At 39.1% G+C, this 21,277-nt stretch overlaps 1 protein-coding gene across 9 annotated transcripts in view; it reads right to left on the reverse strand.

Moving 5' to 3' along the window:
• Positions 1-21,032, reverse strand: part of IBTK (inhibitor of Bruton tyrosine kinase) — a 63,268-nt gene extending 42,236 nt beyond the window's left edge. For 8 of the 9 annotated variants that reach the window (XM_072855365.1, XM_072855362.1, XM_072855364.1 and 5 more), the window contains exons 1-8: positions 20,843-21,032; positions 11,989-12,656; positions 7,922-8,018; positions 6,373-6,497; positions 5,251-5,361; positions 3,836-4,006; positions 2,564-2,681; positions 588-768 (exon numbers count right to left, since the gene is read on the reverse strand). In XM_072855365.1, the coding sequence (XP_072711466.1) occupies positions 588-768; positions 2,564-2,681; positions 3,836-4,006; positions 5,251-5,361; positions 6,373-6,497; positions 7,922-8,018; positions 11,989-12,312 (1,127 nt within the window). In that variant the 5' untranslated portion in view covers positions 12,313-12,656; positions 20,843-21,032. The remainder of the gene's footprint in view (positions 1-587; positions 769-2,563; positions 2,682-3,835; positions 4,007-5,250; positions 5,362-6,372; positions 6,498-7,921; positions 8,019-11,988; positions 12,657-20,842) is intronic. The other variant, XM_072855368.1, reaches the window with a different exon arrangement.
• Positions 21,033-21,277: the final 245 nt, after the last annotated feature.

Here is a 21,277-nt window from a genome sequence, read left to right on the forward strand (position 1 = left end):
AGAGAATGGGATCAAATAATTTCCTAAATTTATGAGTCATGGGCCCAGTTTCTTCAACAGGTTTTACATCCAGGTTTTAGCATATGGACCAGATGATGCCACAAGGTTCTCCCTGCAACCTAAATTACCCTTTATAACATACTATATCCACACATTAATTATGAAATTCAGACACCAAATTACTGATTCAAAATCATAACAACATAACTAAATAGAATAGCAGATCTTCAATGCCTCTACCAAGATGCATTTATACAAATTCAGGCTAACAGATGAACAAAAAATACCAGTTTCAATATTTTTAAAACAATGGCACAAAATATTTCCTCTTAGTATGTTTTTTTTTAAAATATATTTGGTAAACAGAGAGTGGCACCTTAGAGTCATCTAATTACAAAAACAAATAAACAGACAAACAAAAAAGGTAGCCGCAGTTCATATGAAAGAACTGCAAATGAAGAAAACTCTGGGGAGCACTGCATTATCTCTTAAGTACAAAAATCTTTAAAATAGCTTGCAAGTATATAAGACTATAGTGAAATCTTCACCTATTGTTCTTCATGACAAATTAGAAAAGTAACACATACTTTGAAGCCATCTTTTTGCACTGATAGTCTGCAAGTAAATAAATATCTCCTCTTTCAGTAACGCATACTGTAGCGCCATCGCTTGCAGAGACCAAGGACACAGAGATATCTTTATGGTGTAGAGCAGAAACTTGGCGAGGTGCAGTTACACATTTTTCTCCATTAGGATCCAGCAGATAACCTAGAAAATACAACACACCCCAAAAACATTATTTGCCATTCCACACACTGTGCATTTAAAGGACACTTTGCTACACTACTTTGAAGAACCTTTAAATTCCAAAATATTTTTTTAGTTAGTTAGATAATTCATCTTCAAAATAATTAGACAGATAAGACACCCACCACACATACTTGTTAGTTCACCCCAAACACCAGAAAACATTCAAGATTTGATACACAAAAAAATGAAGTAAGGCATATTCTACAGGGAAAGCTATTTAATGTGGTTAGACTCTGCAGTGGTACTGCCTTTGATTCCAAAGAAGAACATTTATTTGATCATATTACAGTTCAAGACACTAGAAACACTATCACACTGGCATAAACTATAGATTATTCCAGCCATTGGAAGATACCAAACAAGCTTGTCATAAAAATTACTGTAAGTGCACGTAGGTATGAAGGCAGGCAGTTACATGAAACAACAGAGAAGGTTGGAGCTGTAATGTAAGGTCTCTGAAAACATATTAAAAAAAAAAATCAGGCCATTGCTGCTCTGCTGCATCAAGAAACCTAACACAAAGAATCTCATACTTAACATAACCCTGCTCTGTGTGCACTTATGTCTGCACCACAGAGTGGGTCAGGGTACAAAAATATCCAGAAACAAGCAGCAGAGCTACCTCTAAAGCTGGAAGCAACCCTGCCATATGACAGTGTAGTGCTATGCCCAAACATCTTCAAGAGGCAAGGTTTATTGACACAGGTCTATCATAGTGTCCAGCTGACACAACTATACCGCTTACGATCCAATTACTGTTTCCATATGGTATTGCACTGGGCCATATGCACACCAGAATAATCTCAACAACACAAGCAACCACAAAAAAACTTGTATGATGGGTGCATATATATTAAAAAAAACAACAATAAAAGGAAACAAACAAAAAAATTCATTAGTAAGATACTTCTCTGACAAAGACAAGTTTTTTCACATACCTTTGCAATCTTAAATAGGAACACTAAAAAGTGTCTGAACCTGATGCCAGAACTGATGCAGATTAACTGTAAGTACCAGAGCTAGCTAAAGTTTTGTTTGCACACAGATACAGAACTGTGGAAATGCAAATCCAAACCAATATTGCAATACCTGTTTATTAAAAAAGACAATAGCGATTAAAATATCCCATTCATACAAGAAGTTCACTAGTTGGTAACATGTTTTTATTAGGTTCCTTCTTGACTTCAGAATAATACTGAATTAAGTGAAGATTCTGGTAATGGCATTGTTGAAAAAAATTCTAGATATGGGCAAGCATTTCAGTTTAAAAAGTTAGTATGGAAAAAGTTATCAGTAGCATGTTTATAGTGTGTGGTGAAAGAAGGACATAGGCAGGAGAGCTGAATGCCAGTTTATAATTTATTAAGGGCAGTACCAGACAGACTGCTGGAAGGAGACAAGCATGCCTTGGTGTAATTTGCAACACAAACAGCAACATTCTGTTTCCTGGAAGTCTTCAGCAGCATCACTACACAAGATACATGGAAGGCAAAAGAATTATAAAGAATTCAAATAACAGAGCTAAGTCTGACTAGCTCCCATCATCTCAAAATGTGAAAGTGACTGGCAGGAATGAAAAATATTCTTCAAAAGAAGTGTGAAGGGATGATGTAATCAGACTGGAAGTGGGGGGGGAAGAGAGAGAGAAGAGCAAGCTTTAACCAGGCTTCTGTTGTAAGAAGCAGATGACAGCTTTAGTACAAATAACATTTTTTAATGGCTGGGTTTTACTTTCAGAATGCTTCTACCTTACCTAGTTGGCCGCCATTCAGCCCCATGGTATACACTGCTTCCTTAGTCCATAGCACTGTATGGAATCTGCCTGCAGCCACTCCAATCACCACTCTACCTTTCAGGTTTTTTGCCTGAACCTAAGCACAAATACAAAGTACATCTTTAATATTAAGCAGCAACAGGTGAATTTCACATGTACAAACTTCTGACAGCATTTAACTCCTAAAGTAACTCCTAAAGCATTGGTATCAATCCACATACAGTCTAATAAATCAGGATTATTTCAGAAGTTTGTCAAGTGGGCCACTACTGTACTACTGACAAAAAGAAGTAAACTTTTTGCACTGTCTAATCAGAACTAGAATCAAATCTCCTGAGACTGTCTTTATACTTAAGATGTTGAACAAGATTGCACAGGACATGTGTAAGACAGCCAAAGAAGACTCAGGTGCTGCAAAAGTGTCAGCTAAGAAGTTTCAGGTTGTAAGTCCGAACACCCTAAACACACTGCAGAATACTATACTACTAATTTGACACTTCAAATTTAACTTGATTTTCCAGATCAAGATGATCAAGATCAAAGCAAATACTGTGGATACACAGCTATTGTTACACTACTGAAGAGCATCCCATTATACCCCAAAACTCTATCCTGTTGCACTTCGGCCAATTATTCTTTCCTACTTTTGTAACACCAGTAGTGCAATGTTGTTCTACTCTGCATGAAGCTTCCTTTCAATAAAAGGTAATGTAAATCTTATTTACTTTAAAAAAAATAATTAGAAAAAGTTATAGATTGAGCACAGAAATATAGTCAACTTGCTGATACCTATACCCTCTCTTCCCTGTTGCTGTTCTTCCCAAGGCATTGTGACTCCAGAATCAACAGTGCTTCCAGCAAAGGAGACAGCCATTAAACCTTGAGATCCATCAGCCATTGATTCAAAAAGAGTAAAGAGCATGAATCTCAAATAATACATACCTATTACTTTTACATCATTTCAGCTACAGAACAATTTGGGGAAGAAAAGGGTTTTGGCAATTGTACCTTGTATCATACTTAGCACTACAAACTTTAGTACAGCTCAGGTTACAAACTAAGACGTTTATCAGGACACAGGTAAGTATTTAAGGCTCAGATATATGATAACAAGAATCAAGATTTTATCTGAACTCACATTCAACTTCATTGTCCTGAAAAAGTTTAAAAGTTATTTCCACAATCTTCACATTTTACTTTCTGTTAAAACAAACAAACGAACAACTAAGCTTTGACTTATGTTATTTTTACCTGTCTAGGAACATTGCAATTAGCAGGAGGAGGAAGAATACCCAATTGATGGAAAGTATTTAAACCAAATGTGTAAACATATCCATCTTCTGTTAAAACAACAGTATGATCCTTCGCTGCAGCTATCTGAGAGCACTGATGGCCAGCTAAGCCTTCTACGAGTCTTGGAACCTGAACAAGAAAAAAAAAAAAAAAAAAAAAAAAAAAGAAGTTTGATATTAACCAGTGGCCATCTATGAAACTAAAGTTACACCAACAGAAAGCCATGACCAAATATTGAACTACAGATGAAAATGCATTTGAACATACAATATGCTCATTAACATAATTACCACATCCAATGCAATAAGATGAACTACTTTTATTTGAAATGCATCCTCTGCAATCAGGGGAGATGATTTTTAAGCTACCTGCTCTGAAATGGAAACTATATCTTCACAACAGCTGAACAAATATTAACTATTAACTCTTTTGTTTTTCTTTTTAAATTACATGAGCAATAAAGATTTCTCCCTTCCTCCAAAACACAGGATAATCCTAAGAAAATGCCAAAGAATAAGGAAGCAGTTCTGTATCTTTGACTCTTCATGCATTCTAACACAAGTTCTCCTTTATTCAACTGGGTAACATCCCAATTTCAAAACAGCAATTTGCAAAAAGTTCTAATTTCATAGAACTACATTTTTTTAAAAAAAGCATTAAAAATTGAGCTCCAGTCTTCACTATGATATCCAGCAACATAATATCAAGTTCTACCAGATACTTGATATTAGAAATTTTAAAAAACTATTGTGCTGCAAACGAAATGCACACTACCAGTTAGTGTGCACAGGATAAGATACTGAAGTCTAAGAATTGTGTTGTCATCATATCTTAGTCTTCTCAAATTTTGTTTTTGCATATTGCAACAATGTGCTATTCAAATGAAAATGATACGTGAGTTTTCACTTAATAGCTGTGCAAGTCTAGTAAGAAGCAACCCTACCATCACTTTTCACGCCACTACAGCTCCACAGTACTGCTGTTTCCTTTGTGTCAGCCCTGACACTCATCAGACGGCATCACAAACCTATTTAAGAAGCTAGCCCAGCCAAAAACCATTTGCTTCCACTTATCTGGCATCAGCTAGCCTTTAAAACAATGTGGCCATAACACAGAAGTCTGACCACAGTACCTGGCTATCTTAAATTAAAATATATTTAAATGCACATTCTTCTACTCTCTGCCACCTCACTAGTAGTACTGGAGAGGTATTTTTCTGTTATTTGGTGGGGAGCAAGGGGGTTTGTTTGAAATCAACAGCAAACTGGTTTTGAAAGTACACTCACAGAAACTCTAATTCACTTTTTAGACTTGCTGTTTGAAATAAAAGAAATATCATGCTAGACTACACGAGATAGCATAAGATAGCATACCAGGCATGTTTGTTCATCACCATGACCCAAGCGTCCTCCTTGTCCATGTCCACATGTATAAACTTGACCTTTGTGGGAAAGGAACACAGAGTGGAATTTGCAGAGTACCACCTGAAAGAAAAAGGGCAAAAAAGGGGTGGGGAGGAGGCAGTACAAGACAAATTAGTTTTCTTGGATAATCTGAAAACACCTGCCAAAACTACTTTGTGAAGAAGTTCAGCTTTAATAAAGATTTGTTCGTGAAAATACAAGTAAGACACTAGTATTAAAGCATAGGACTGCCAAATGAAGTCACAGGGAACACACAATATTTGCTTTACATTTATTACGTACTGCCTTAACCTACTTGAAGAGACCTACAGTTTGTATTTATTAAAATAAGTTCAAGCATGGCCCTACAGACTAACAGAAGCTCAAAAGATTGAGTTTTAAGGGAAACAATACTGCCTCAGAAGAGCTGAAGGAAACATGTTAAGACTGCAGCACAGATTGTCTGCCCTGAATGCTTGTTCAAGCTGTACTTTAAACTTTCAAACATTCTTCAAATGAAGTCCCAAGAAGTTACTAGGAACAAAACTACTGTTACAGGAAGAGTGCTTAACAGTACGTGCTGCTTACAACACAAGAAGAATTTTAATTCAACATGTATCAAACAGATTCATTGTCCCACTTCAGTTCACTATGGGAGTTGCACAAGAGGTCAGAAACTCAAAACAGTTACAGAAGTATCATGCTTCTGAATTTATTTAATGATATACAAGCCATATATCCAAGCTAAATAATATAAAAAACATTCTCCCCACCAAAATATACAACCATGATTTAACTGAGGGTGATTAGGGAAGGGGGAAGTAGCAAGAATATAATATAGCAGGCCTACTCTAGTATTCCTTAGCTGCTCTAAGCTGCTTGCCAGATTAATGGAAACTGCTTGCTGAGAAATAACTAGGAAGAAAAGAAAAAGAGAGGGGTAACAAAACCAAACACAACAAAAAACCCACAGACCCAATTTTTTTTTTCATGTGAATTTTCAAAACTTGGTAACATCTTTGACAGCTGTTTCCCCACACACACCCCTCCAAGTTCACTGAGAAACACGCCTATGTAATGCCTTCAGAATACCTGTTTGATATACACGCCATTCCGAGGAAAAAGGTCCACCAATTCAGGATGATGTTTACCCTGTTGACCACCATGACCCAAAGTAAAATTTATATTGTTACCCCAGGTGTAGACTTCAGTGGGATCTGCAATGAAAAAAATTCTCTCTGCAGCTTGCAAATTTGCCAATCTCGTGCATAATGTCTTTGAAAAATCAACTCCTGCTGTTTCTATTTAACATCTGAAGAGGAAAGCTGTTTTTTACCTAAAATTGAACCTTTGAAAGTTGTATTCTTATGAGAAGGAAGGTGCTATGACAAAATATTTTAACATCAATGTACAGAAGATGATCAACATTACTTATTTTCCAGTTGCAGAACATGCAAGCATTCCTCAGCAGCAAATTTACTTGTTATGTTTTCAGAACACAATTACTACTACCTTAGATCATACATGCTTTGTTTCAATTTAGTAAAAAGCCTTTCCCAAAAAAAGGTTATTCTGTCATGTATGAAAACCATAAACACTTTCAAATTAGAGGTGTGGCCAAAACCTAACATTTTATATTTTTTAAATAACCCCTCAGTCACAACGATATCTGAACACCATTTTCTGACGAGTAAGAAACTGAAATCAACATATATTTGATCATGTTGAGCTAGTACTAAAAAGATTAAATAATTTTAACATATTTTACAAGGTAAAATTAAAAATACCCAAAACTCAGGATCTGTGTAACCAAAAATACTTAAATTGACTGAAAACATGCTGAAAATAATAAATTTCACTGTGCAACATGACTGAACTTGGGGACATGGAGAAAAGGGGAAAGAAGGGGGATAGAAAAGTATAAAACAGCATAAAAATAAATAAAACCACTGGAAAAACTATTCCCCTGTCAAAGAAAACCTTGTGTGCTCAGAGTTATTCTTAAATACTCATTTCTTATTTGGAGAAATTGTATTTAGAGTGACTGTAACTAGCTTATATCAAGCTACCCAGCCTAAAAATATTTTGAAGATACAAGAACATATTCTCCCTCTTTTCACAAAAGACACAGAAGTGATGTAAACTACTCTATCAAATTCAGAGACACTGAAGTCTCTCTGATAAACTGAACTGAGATAAAAGAGAAAAAAATCACAGAATAGTTGAGGTTGAAAGGCACCTCTGGAGATCATCTAGTCCAACCCCTCTGCTCAAGCACGGTCAGCTAGAGCAGGCTGCCCAGGACCATATTCTCTCAGGTTTTAAATATCTCCAAGGCTGGAGTCTCCACAACCTCTTAGGGTTACCTATTATATCACTTTCTCTTTCTTTTTTTTTTTTTTTTAAACCTCTAAGTCAGTCATTATTCCTTCCTTTTTGCTACACATGTGCATCCTGTGCCTACTGCCAAGATTCTGCACCTGCTGTCTTATGACATTAGTGACTCCACATCTTCAGATATCTCATAACTTATACAGTCCCAATTAGAAATGGAAAAGATTGTTTACACTGGTACATACATTAATACATTGTTGAAACATATCTCCTTGTAAAATACAATTTAAGCTACTTGATTTCCTACCAGTTTTCTTGAAGACCACATGGATTGGCCTATCTTTCATCACAAGATCTAGGGCTGATAAGCCTTCTTTATCCTGAACATACAGACTAACGCCATGCTGAAAGAGAAGGAGAGAAGGGGAAGGAAAAAACAAAGTTAAAATTGAACTTCACAGCTTTAAGTATGCCAGGTAAATGTTTAAGAAGCTAAACAAATTTTTAATTGAAGTTTAATATTGATAAAAGAAAATCTTCAGATTCTTTCAAGCAAATTGTAAGCAGATCTGAAAAAAATCAGTGCAGTTCTGTTCAACTACACATACATCATGTTGATCTAATAACTGGGATTTTATTGTATGAATATTGATTGAGCAATAAGATCTAATCAGGGAAACACAAAGGAAACACACTTCAAGATAAAGCACCACCATCTAGGAAGGGCAAGTATTTACCAAAAATGCATTTACCAGCTTTGAAGAATACATTTTCTTATATCGGCATGTTTACAGAAACAGTTTTGACAAGCTGGAGAAGTGAGAAGATCAAAAAAATCTACTATGGCTTTGAAAACAAGCAGGGAACAGTGGTCCACAGTTTCTGAGAAAGGGCAAGAGGACACAAACAGCCAGACAAGACAGCAACAAGGAAGCTTCAGAAGCACAAAGCATGAAGAGGTCATTGCTTTAGAACTTTGAGAGAGGTAGATCTTCTCTGTAAATACCATTTTCTCAATACAAAAAAGTGCTGCTACACCAGCACTAGTTTTAAGGAAGTCAAGTGTTATCAATCAGATCACTGAAGGGGAGAACTGCAGATGTCCCCAAGCAGAACGTAATGGATAATACAGCTGTACCTATGTACCACAGCTCATGGCTAATATAACAGAAAACCTGACAGAATTTCACACTTAAGAGGTAAACATATGAAATAAAAAAATCAAGGGAGCACAATCCATTCAAGCATGACATAAGGACAGCTAGCCGCATCTGCTGTAGGGATTTTAACCTGTGACTTCATTTGGAAAAACACTAGCCAGAAGAGCAACACACATTCTCCAAAGTATAAAGGCAACCCTACTAGCAACAATTCCCTATATGATAGGAAGACCAACCTATTTTTATGATTTAGCAGGTAGCTGGATATTCTTCTCTTTAGCAGCTGCATAGGTTATTTACAAGCAGAACAGAGGCTGCAGTGATATTCATGTGGTCTAAATTTGTAAAAACAAACTCCAATTGCTGAGTGGCAAAACTTGTAGTTAGATACAGTTTGAGAATAAGCCATGACTACCTCCAGCCCACAACAGAAGTCTGTCATCCACACTAGTTGAGTACCCCAGGGGTTGATACTGGGGCCAGTACTGTTTAACATCTACACTAATGACCTCCATGACAGGACAGAGTACACCCTCAGCAAGGCTGACGATGATATAAGACCAGGAGGAGTGGCTAAGCGAGAGGGTTGCGCTGCCATTCAGAGGGACCTTGACAGGCTGGAGCAATGGGCTGAGAGGAACCTCATGAAGTTCAACAAAGGGAAATGCAAATCCTAGGGAGGAACAGCTCAGTGTACCAATACAGCTGGAGGCCAACTGGCTGGAAAGCAGCCTGGCAGAAAAGGACCTGGGGCTCCTGGTGGGCAACCAGTTGACCACAAGCCAGCAATGCGTCCTCGCAGCTAAGAATGGTGAAAGCATCTAGGGCTGCATGAGGGAGTGTTGCCAGCAGGCATTACTCAGCACTGGCAAGCCACAGCTGGAGTGCTGGGTTCAGGTCTGGATGCCCCAGTACAAGACAGACATGGACATACAGGAGCAAGTCCAGCAAAAGACCATGAAAATAACGACTGAGGCATCTGACATACAAGGAGAGGCTGAGAGAGCTGGGATGCTTAACCTAGAGAAGGTTCGGGGCGGTGGTGGAGGACATGTCTTATCAACGTGTATAATAAATACCTGATTGGAGGCAGAGGGTGGAGATCCTAGTGATATCCAGTGGCAGGACAAGTGGCAATAGGCACCAATTGAAATATAAGAAATTCTGTTTAAACCTAAACCCATTTTTACTGGACTATATATATATTTATAACTGACATGTATTTCTGTCTGGTGAACTTCTGAAACCTGGGAGGAGTCCAGAAGGATCACTGACTCAGCCTTAAGCACAGAGAGTGAGAGCTTTGTGCGCAAAGTTAGCTTGCTCTCTCCTAATAGGAGCTCCCTGCTGCTGAGATGTTTTGACTGCTAACGGGTCTGAGCCTTCGTGTCTTGCTGCCCTTCTGCGACACCTGCACTGTTCTGCAGCGCAGCTGGAGAAGTCACAGTGCAAACTGTTGCCATTCACAGTAGGTCTCCCTCCAACCCTGATGGAGTAGCAGTATTAAACACCAGCCAGGCAGGCTGGCAGCAAAGTCTTGTGGCTTTGTTTTTTTTAAATCGGTTGGAAACAGAAGTGCTAAGGTACTAACAGGCTGACTCCTGTTCTTACCTCTGCTGTCAGTGGTTCCAAAGAATGTTTATCAATATGGCGATAGGCACTTTATATATATAAATATATTTAATTTTATATGTATATATAAGTATATATATTTTATATATACATATATATACATATGTATATAAAAATATACTGGACTAGTATTAAAACACTGGAACAGAGATGTTTGAGTTTCCGTCCCTGAAGACATTCAAAATCCAACTGGACACAGTCCTGGGCAACCTGCTCTAGCCGACCTTGCTTGAGCATGGGGGTTGGACTAGACAATCTTCAGAGATCTCTTTCTAGCTCAGCTATTTCATCGTTCTATTCTATAATCCTGTTGCTGTTGTTGTTATAAATCTGTTCTTGCTATAATACCTTTCTATAATGCAGTACAGCAGAGAGACTTCAGTTAAAGAACTGGGAGGCAGAGCACTCTCCATGAGCTGCTTCATTCTGCTTCTTAGAGGAATATCAGCAGAGCTAGCTATCAGAAAAGCCTCACTCATTTATGCAACTGATAGAAAAGTAAAATACGTGTGGGGAAACCTGTATAGGCCTCCTGTAAGCAAAGATGATGATATCTGTATCAAAGATACAGATATACACACAGACTAGAGGACTGAATACTTTTCATACATCATATAGTTTCCAGTTTTCTAGAGAACAGAATCATGTACAATTCTCACACAAACACCTACTTTTGTGAAGTTTAATGAAAACCTCCTCGCTATGTAAGGGAACAGCACATGAAATCTATATTTAACAGTTACCAGACCGTCAAGAATTAAAAACTACTGGATCCACAATCATTTTGCTTAAACTGCTTGTTGAAAGTAGAGTTTAATGCTTACAAATGGCTAGTCACTGCAATTTTAAAAGGCTGAACTCAAAATGGAAAATTCTCTGCCTTAAAACGTTTCTTTTTAAGTAACCCTGAACCACAAATATTTCATCTTCTCATGTGGTTAAAGGGACCCTAAACATCTCAACCATATGTAGCTCTTCCCTTTGCCGTGCTTGGGACAGGAGGAACAGAAGAGCAACTGAAAAATATACTCAACTTGCTAGGTGGTAGGAAGGAAACAGCAATTGCAAGAAATGAATGAGAGAGACTGAGCAAAAGCCCTGGTTAAAACATGAATGAAATGGGGATTCACTTAATAAAATGCTCCATATCTTGAAGTGCTTAGCTCTCAAATGTAAGATTCATTTCTAATTATAACTCCATTTCAGCTTTTATTATTTTGTGTTCTCTAAAAACACTAATTGGTATAAGTACTGAAGAGTCTATTTTTAGACTATCTTCCATCTGATCACTCTCCACTTTTTAAGATCCTGACCCTGATATCATCCACACAAATCAGTCTTCAGGGAAGTCCACAATTAATCAGGGATCCTTACTCAGTGCTGATTTCTGCATGGGCAAAGGCAGACATCTTTTATGACTGCAGAGACAACTTTGAAGTAAATCCACGCACTGTGATCTAAATGCAGTATTAAGACAACCCTCAAGAGGCCTTCAGGCAAGTTTAAAAACCCACTTTTACATAACAAATACAACTCTAAAAATTGTAGATACCAAGGAAAACTACAGCTGTAAATCACTCACCTTCAGTAATGACAAAACACAATCAATGTATCCATAAAATATACTTCTGTGCAAAGCTGTCCATCCAGACTCCTTGTCTTTCGCCAACAGATCTACTCCTTTAGTCTCAGCCAACCAGTCTAGCACACCTTTTTTGCCACAAGATGAAGCAAGATGTATAACATTTCTACCAAAGGCATCCTTTATAGTTGCAGCATTGTAGCAGTAAGAAGAGAGAAAGGCCTTGATCTGGCCTTCACTTCCTCTGGTTACGACAGAAATAACATCCAAAGCATGCTGTAGAGATCGACACTTTGAAGTGCAGTCTGGCATGAGAGAACTCATCTTCACTTCTGCAGCTGCTCCTCTCCTTAAGGGGAGCAACCCTTAAGTGTATCAAGGCACTCCAATTCAGTACACAACACAGTGCCTTAAAAAACTTGTAATTCCAAGGATGTAAATCCAGTTTTATTGAGCTGCCATTAGAAATCTTTGTACTGCTACGTTTGGCACTTGATCCAAATAAATATTTATAAATATATACTTTTAGAAGTCTTATTTCACCATCTTATATAACAAATATTCTTGTCCATAGAAAATTCCAAAAGTGAACTACCTCAAGTGTGGAGAGGGGGATTCCCCCTCCACACTACCTTATTCTTCTAAAACTCCATAATTGCAAGGGAGACCTGAAAGAGAAGAAACCGGAACAGATCAGTCAACAAAAAATCTTTTCCCCAGCAACTCTACCAATCTAAATGCATATCAAACTAGTGCTTGCAAGTACAGGAGCAATGTGGCAAGGGTTAACTGACCTGCCCCATGCCATCTGAGCTTATACTCAGACATTCAGTCAGTTTAAAAAGACATGACTTCATTCCCCATCCCAGCCTCCAAAGGCACCTCCTCCCTTTCTTTGACATAAATCTTGGAGGCTACACAGTGAACTGGATCCAAAAAAGTCATCGGAAGAGAAAAAAAATGTTTGCTTTCCCAGCTTTAGGGTCCTTAGGACCCTCATAGTTTACTGTCTGATTATATCATTACTTTGTGATCAGAAAGCAAGGACTGAAATAAAAGACTGCTAAGGGAAAAAAAAACCACACTAAACAAAAAACACCCACACACCAAAAAATCCTCACAGCTGTTGAGTAGATCCTGGCTAACAGAAGCTTGCTTTGTCAGTCCCACCCAGAAGGAGGGAGGGACCACCACAGTTTCCCTTAGCCACTGCAAAAAAGGATTATTTCTTTTTTTACTTTCTCTTCCCTGGCCTGAATGCCTACCCATCTCCCTACTAAGTCTCTCCTGCAGAATCAACAGGAAGGCTCCTCTCCACTACTCCCAGAGCCACTGACAAATGTGAGAGGAAGGATGGCAACAGAGTGAAGAAAAAAAACTTGTACAAGAGCTGTGAATTCAGACTGTTAGCACTCATGCAGGGCAAAGGTCTAAAGCTCCTGAAACAGGCAGGAAGAAATGAAGGTCTAGGTTGGAAGAGGTAAGGGAGGAAGAAGAAGGAAAAGGAGGCAAAGATACAAATTCTTGTTCATGAAAATATATTCACAGTCTGGTGCACACAGCATTTCTGCTTATCTGTGCATACTCATCTCTAGTATATCCATCTTTCTCAAAAGTAAAGAAGGCCTGACAGAAGCACTGATCTAGCCTATTAAACACGTGTAGTTATATTTAAAAGGGTTACAGTACAAGAAATGCAGACAGCAGTATAAAAGTCACACATAAACCCATCTAAAACAGAAAAACTGAACTATACACATCACTGATACACTGCATAATTTAATGTGAACTGCTATTCAGCCCCAAAAAAATTAACACTTCAATCTTTTCAAGCATAAATTGCAAACTGAGTGAAGGTGTATTCAATCATGTGCTAAACTCCTTGATGTTTTTGCTTGCTATGCAAACTGTAGTTTAAAATTGTTTTACCAATGAGTAAAATATTCCAAAATAAGTTGGACAATGCTACCATGAAAGATGAATAAATAAACCTAAGTATGTTAGCAAATCCTTGGGAAAACAAACAAACAAAAACTGCTACCTTTCCAGCTCAGTAGTCATTATACAAGTAACCATGTGCACACTGCACTCCTTGCCCCTCCCAGCCTGTTGATCTTAGCTTCCATTGCTTTTCAGGCACTGAATGCATAACCATATTTTGTTAATGTCTCTATCTGCAAAGACATGTCAGGGATAAACTACTTTGTTTGGAAGAGAAAACAGAAATCCCAATCCTCCTCCTATTTCAAGAATTACCAAGATTTCCACCAAGTTGAAAGCAATCAGTTTAGAGCAAGCACTAGTAATGGAATCTAAACTCTCGAGAAAAAAAAATTCTAATCCAAGAGTATTCATTTAAATATCTCATGACAAAGCCTTCAACAATTATTTTTCCACCTCATTCAGAAGGGATTAAATACTTGGAATGGAAATCTGCAGATCAAAGTTGTTCAGCATGTACCTTCAAAACAATTTCAAACAGCAGACACATGATAAACAAAAAAGTAGTTTTTATTCATTACAATTTAGTCCCTCATCCCTATCCAGGAGTAACATTCTGAAATATTTCAGAGACCAAAATTGACCACAACCGTTTAGCTTACATTTGTCACAGCGAGCTTGAGTTCACCCTACAGGGCATTTTACAACCAACATGCAAACTTCTGCAGTAACACAAGAAGTTAACATATACCTGTGTGGACTCTTCTTTCACCTTCTCTAAAGCTTCAGACTATAAAGAAAAGTGAACCACTGCTGCAAGCTTGGAAAAAAGCTCTAGTTTCAGGAACACAGCCTGACTTGCTGCTTCAAGGAATCAACGCATGACAGGTGACTGCTATTAGCAGACTCAGATTGCCAGTGCATCAAACACTCTTCTAAATAGTAATAATTAAAAAAAATATATTTGGAGATCTATAGGAAAAACATCTGAAGTGCTATTATCCTCCACCCAATTTGTCACATTTCATCAATATGCCACTAGGCACTAAAATTATGCTGTGGAAGAAGTATGAATTTTACATGTGTCTTGTAAAGCACATCTTAAATATAATTCATTGTTAAGACATTGCTATTAGCGCTACAAAGAAAGGAAAGTAAAATTAAAAAGAATAAAGAAAAATTACTCAGGGGAGTCATACAATGAAGTTGACTAATCTGTTAGGTAAACCAGTATAAAATGGCACCACCACCCAAGGAAGCAGTCCTGCTGTGCCCCATGCCATACCTTCCCTTATGCAGAACACACCTATTTAAGACACTGAATTGCATGAGAAAATGATTCAGAAGTAAACCCTGGTTCCAAAGAAAATTGTGCCCTTACAGGAATGGAACAGAGAGGCCAGAGAAAACTTTCTTTAAAGCACCTGAGCTCTAGCCTCACCAAACACCAAAATACTGTGGACAATAAACCACATATTAAAAGAATTAAGTCTGCGATCAGATAGAAATACAACCCTGCCTACCTCACACTAACTTCATTTTGGTGACATTTACTGCAGCTATGTGAAATCTGACTCTACTGAATTATTTCTTTATAAGTCATTCTAACCCAGCCCTCCTTTATTATAAACATTACAACACTAGATACTATATTAGTACATTGACATAGACACCTTGAATTTCGAGACAGAAGGCTGTAGAACAAGTTTTCACCCCTCCACAATAGACTGGCACACCAATAACACCCACGATCATGTTATTATAACATCTGAAAAGGGTTAATAATCAGATCTGACTATTTTTAAATACAGAGTAGGTCCTTAACTGAAACCTTAAAACTTTAAAATTGTGAACTGATGCTCACATCTATGTGAAAACCTTGTGATTGCTGTCCAAATGCTTACTTCTAGTGTATGGAGTCCCAGCTGAATGATCAGCACCTACAATAAGCACAAGACAGGACAGTACCAGCATTTTTTAAAGTTTGAATTTAAATATCTAGAATGCAGTGCCCTTTTGATTATGTATCTCTGCTTTTATTTGCAGATATTTCTGTAGGCTTCTCAGCACTGATCATATTCATGCTATAATACCAGTGTCTTCCTAATGCTGTAATTATTGAAAGACATAAATAGCTAAATAGAATTATTATCTTTTAAACATTTTTATGATACTATAGGTATCATTTGGAATTCAAATTATTTTTAAAAACTGATTCCTAATTAACATTTTCATGACAGAAAAACGTCACAGAAAATGGAGGAATTGGAGCAGTATTCAGAGTATCCCAAAGACGTTTTATTTCAGTAGCAAGCGGGTTTCTAAATTTTCCCTTAGAGACATGAGCTACTTATTATACATGTTCACAGCCCAGGAAAACTTAAAAGATTACAACCAACTTGGAAGCAGTTTCTAAGTAGCAAGAAAGTGTTTGTGGTATCTTGCCTCCTGGAAGCGAGTAGGTAGAGCCCTCTCACTCTGCTCTTCCCCTCAGAGAGGGCAAAGCACCACTGCACAGCAGCTGTCAGACGCGCTCCAAGAAGGAGTGTGACAGATGTGTCATCTGACCTCACAGAGTCAGAGCTCCTACAACTGAAAAAGAAGCTCTCTACCTACTGTGGTTGTCTCACAAACCTCTGTCTCTTTCAAGAAGTCACTATAAATAGGCAAAGATTTGGCACTTTTTTTGCTAAAAAGTCTAAAATCAAAGCTGTCACACCTCTCAAGTATGAAATTAACTAAGATTCTACACATCTGTAAGACTAAGCTAACAAATACCTTAATGACTAAGGATGATGATGGTAGATTTCATTTCCTGCACACAGCACAGGACAGATGTGAAATCCTGACATTCTGTACAACCATTGGGAAAAATGAACAGAGCTGGCAGAAGCTCCCCACTATGGAGTTCCAGAAAGCTCTCTGTGTATCAAAGCTGCTTACAAGGGACTTCTGGTGGGTTAGTGGTCTTCAAGTCCAAGGGTTCTGTTTACCTATTTTTGTTATCCAAGATGCTTCCCAGAATAGATAAAAAAATATATAATCAATTGTATTCTGGTTATATGAAATCTCACAAAAATTAAGCCAGAAGAAAGAGGTGATGATGCCAAGGCAGCTTTAGGACCCCCTACTACATATCTGTTTCTTAGTCACTGTCTTTCAGAAGACAAACCAGTGAAGGCAGAGCATATTCAGCACAAATTTTTGTGATGCCTAGAACACTGACATTTAGCACAGAGGCATCACAAGCTACTGGATGAAGGAAAATACCAGACTGCTTGTTTCCAAATCTGTAGGATCACGTTCTCCATCAACACATTCCCAATTTTCTTTTTTTCTAGAAAGTATTTCCACAGAGGTTGTGTGCTCTTGGCTCAAAGGCACAAGGATGCTACCAGAAGAGAAACAGCAACCAACCCTTACCATGTGGTTGGATGCAAGAAACATATATTGAAACTGCCAATCTGGGAGGCACACATTTGATACTAGAATTCCTATCTGTGGTCTTTCACATTCTTCCTGATGAAAGCCTACACGCAGTATTAGATCTAGCAAAATCTGGCTAACGTGGATACCAGTACCAAGAGAGTGGCTAGTAGCTGCTGTTGTGGTTTTTTCATCCTAATAGAGACAATGGTCTCACATGGAAGTGAAAGAGACAACAGAAGAGATTCAGATAGTTAGAATTCAGTGCCACTTGAAGACAGATTGCTGGTTTTGCATTTTCCACATGCACTGCATTAAAGGAACTTAATTGTCAAATTAGTGACATGGCCTTGAAACCCAGCTTTAGGCTGCTTTAATAAGAACATATTTCTCAAGACCTTATTTAATCTTTAAATTGGTATAACTTAATTCCATTCACTGTTTCTCTGTTGTTTTTTTTTTAATTTATTTTTTTAAGTGATACTGATTTTTTTCTAAATACCAGTTGCATCTAGGATGCACTTGGTGAAAGACTACCTAGTATTTGGCTCTCCTAAAACAGAACTAAATAATTTCTATCTTCCATATAAAAGGAGCCTAGAGTTTTCCTTGTCAATCCTAATAGCCCTCCTTTAAAAAAAAAATAGTGTAAATAATATGGCTTTTCAGAAGGTGCAAAATTCATTTGCTCTTCCTTTTGATAGTAAGTTCCTAAATGAAAAGAGATATGACTGGCAATATCATACCCTTTGGGAAGGTTAAGTCCGTCCTTATAAGGGTATTGTGAGTTCTTAAAGATTTCCAGGGTGGAGTGGAAGGAGAGCTTCAGAGGGGGGTTGTTTTTTAAACAAGTATGCTGACATTTAATAATATTCTCCAAGCTGGTCTATTCACACTTGTTTCATAACATCACAAAAGACCTGTAACCATAACAGCATGGAAATCCTGAAGATATTTGTACCCAAAACAAACTTCACCATGCAGACTACTTGATTAGTAAGCTAATCAAAGAAACAAACCTAAAGCTTACAGAATTAAAGCCATGGGAATTTGCTATCATGTTACTGATTTTCCAGGATTTTCTGTTGACTGTAGTCTTACCTAAAGGCAACTTTCCCTAACACATATTAAAGTAATAGTTTAGAATCTGACAAAAGTGACTAGCAAATTGAAGCTGAGTAGTAATATAATAAACGTAGCCCTGGCATTAAGTAACATATCCTCAAGGAAACAATGCTGAATTCCTAGATAAATAACAGCAAACACACCCTTCAGCTATAAGCAGCACGTTGTCCAAGGCTTTAAAAAACAGCTAGACTAGTAATTTCTATTCAGAAGATTACATATCCACAGACAGTTTAACCTGTTCAGAAACTCCCTGCACATTTGTTGAAGTCTGGGCATAAATCTAGGCTTTTCAACCCCTTGAATGATATTATTTGAATACACAATATATTTTATGGGGGGAGAAGTGATTGAATATACAAGGAAAAAAGGGTAAATCTAAGATATGCAGCAGCTTAGAGTGGTTTGGTAGCCAGAAATTCCCACATAGACTCTTAAAAAAAGTAGCTGCTTGACTATATTACAGGAGCATTGCAATACAAGGCACAGAAAGCAAGGGTTCTGCTCTTCTCAATACACAAAAACAAAACAGGTAAAGCGCTGCCCCTAGTTCAGATATCAAGTTTTAACAGAAGTAGATAAGCAGAAGAAAACTTTTGAAAGAGCAACTAGGATTCAGAAGGTTTACAAAACAACCCATGAGTACAGGCTGAGCAAACTGGATCTATTTTCTCCTTCAGCTGTGTTTTCTACAGACCACCCAGAGCCTTTGAATAAAGTGGCTGTTACATAAAAAAGAAAAATCAAAACTCTAGTCCATTTTACCCCTGACAGTGGGATAAGTAGTTGTTTGTTCAAATTCCATAAGAGATTAAGATGATATGTCAGGAAGCACTTTCAAGTGATAAATTGAATGCTAGTGAGGCTCTCAAAATGGGCTAGACAACAAGCAACCTGTTCAAGTTTTAAATAAATGTGACCTGCCTAGAAGTAAAGTTATGGAGGAAAACCAGCTTGCTTTAAAAAACACCACGTTCCACCATGCCCACTACGTCCCGTGGGCCATGGCAGATCCAAGCTGTTTCATTTACTGGGCCGGGGCCTCTGTGCCACCGCTTGGCACAGGTACACCCCTAGCACAGGTGACCTTTAGAGGTTCTCTCCAGACTTCCTGCAACTTCCACCTCCACAGCAACAACAGGATAATCCTTATCAGGATGAGACATTCAGTGATCCAGCAACTCTAATCCATTTGCTCCTAACAAGCACTACCAATTAAAGGCAGACACATCTGTGAAAAAAACACCAAAGTACCATTGGTAGCTAAATTCACCTACAATGCATCAGAGCGGACCTATTAGTCAGGAATCATAGTACATAAACAGTAAACTGTGAAATACTGTGCTTGGCTTATGTAGAAATAGTCAAAACTACTTAACATTTAATAACTTAACACTATCCAAAAAATTAAAACATACACAAAGTGGTATAAACAAAAGTACAGTGAGTGCTGTTACAGGCATTTCCACAATATACTGGGACCTTGCTCTGGATTTTTTATTGAAACAGGTAACCTGAAAATAAGTCAAGAGCAATGAACCACAAATGTGTTCTAGAATTTCACCACACTTAAAACTATATCAGATAAATACATCAAGTCGTAGGAAAAGCTGACTTTTCTAAATGAACTCTGAACTTTTGGTACAGTATTATTAGAGTACCCACAGCAGATGTTGTTGGGTGATTATTATTTTTTTTGTAAACCACAAATTGTGGTCAGTTTCCATGAAGACAGACAACTACACTGACCACGTCAGCAAAAAAAGGGCCAGACTTCAGAAATCAGGTGGTTGGCCCCTAAGAAGACTGCACAGAAATATCCTTTTAAGCTAACTACGAGATTTCAGCTCTCTGGTGCTTACGCTGCTGCTGAAAGCCAGCAATACTGTGAGCTGCTACCAAAAGCGACAGACAAGTATCACCAAGAAGGCCAGAAACACGACAAGCTTCCCGGGAATCCCCAGCTAAGGAAACCTGGCAGAGACTGCAGCCAGTGTCAAGGGGGGGAAGGTCTGAAGTGTTTCAAAGAGCCAGCCACGGGCGAGGGGCAGGCGGGGGGAAGGTGGCCGTTTTGACTCTCACTACGCAAGTCCCCGCAGCCGGGAAGCGACGAGCGACAGAAGAGACTTATCAAAACAGGCGCCCGAGCCACTTTTCTTCCGCCTCGAAGCCGGTCCCCTCCCATCCTACGTGGCCGGCGGCCCTTTACCCTCCCCGGCTCGGGCTCTCCCCATTCCTACGGCCCCCCGCCGCCGCCGCCGCCCCATCCCGTCCCTTCCGGCAGGGCCAGCCGTGACACTGCCCCTCCCCCAGGCCCGGCTCCCCCTCCGGACACATCAGCAGGTCGCAGCCCTCCCCTCACCAGTCGCTAGATGAATGGACTCGGGCGAGCAGGGCGGGACGCGCGCTGGGCAGCGCGGGGGCTCATCCTCAGTGACACCGGGGCAGGGCCAGGCTGCTGCGGCTACCGCGACACCTCAGCCGGCGACGGCGACAGCCGGTGCCAGCAGCTCACAGCGGGGCGCAGGGACAGCAGCCGCCGCACCCCCGAAGAAGCAAGCAACCGATTGGCCGCGGCGCCGGCGCACTTCGCGCGCCGATTGGCTGCGACTGCTGCCTCGGCTCCGCCTCCCCACGGCGGAGCCCGGATTGACTGACAGGCCGGGTCAGGTGGCGGAAGGGGTGCGAGGGGGCGGGGCGAGGCGGGGCGGGGCGGGTCTCGTGGGCGGGGCCTGCCAGGACGGGCTGTCCCGCGGTGTGCAAGCGGTAAACTAAAATGGCCGCTGCAGGTGCGAGG

Source organism: Ciconia boyciana, chromosome 3 (assembly GCF_034638445.1).
Source record: "Ciconia boyciana chromosome 3, ASM3463844v1, whole genome shotgun sequence".
Taxonomy (NCBI): Eukaryota; Metazoa; Chordata; class Aves; order Ciconiiformes; family Ciconiidae; genus Ciconia; species Ciconia boyciana.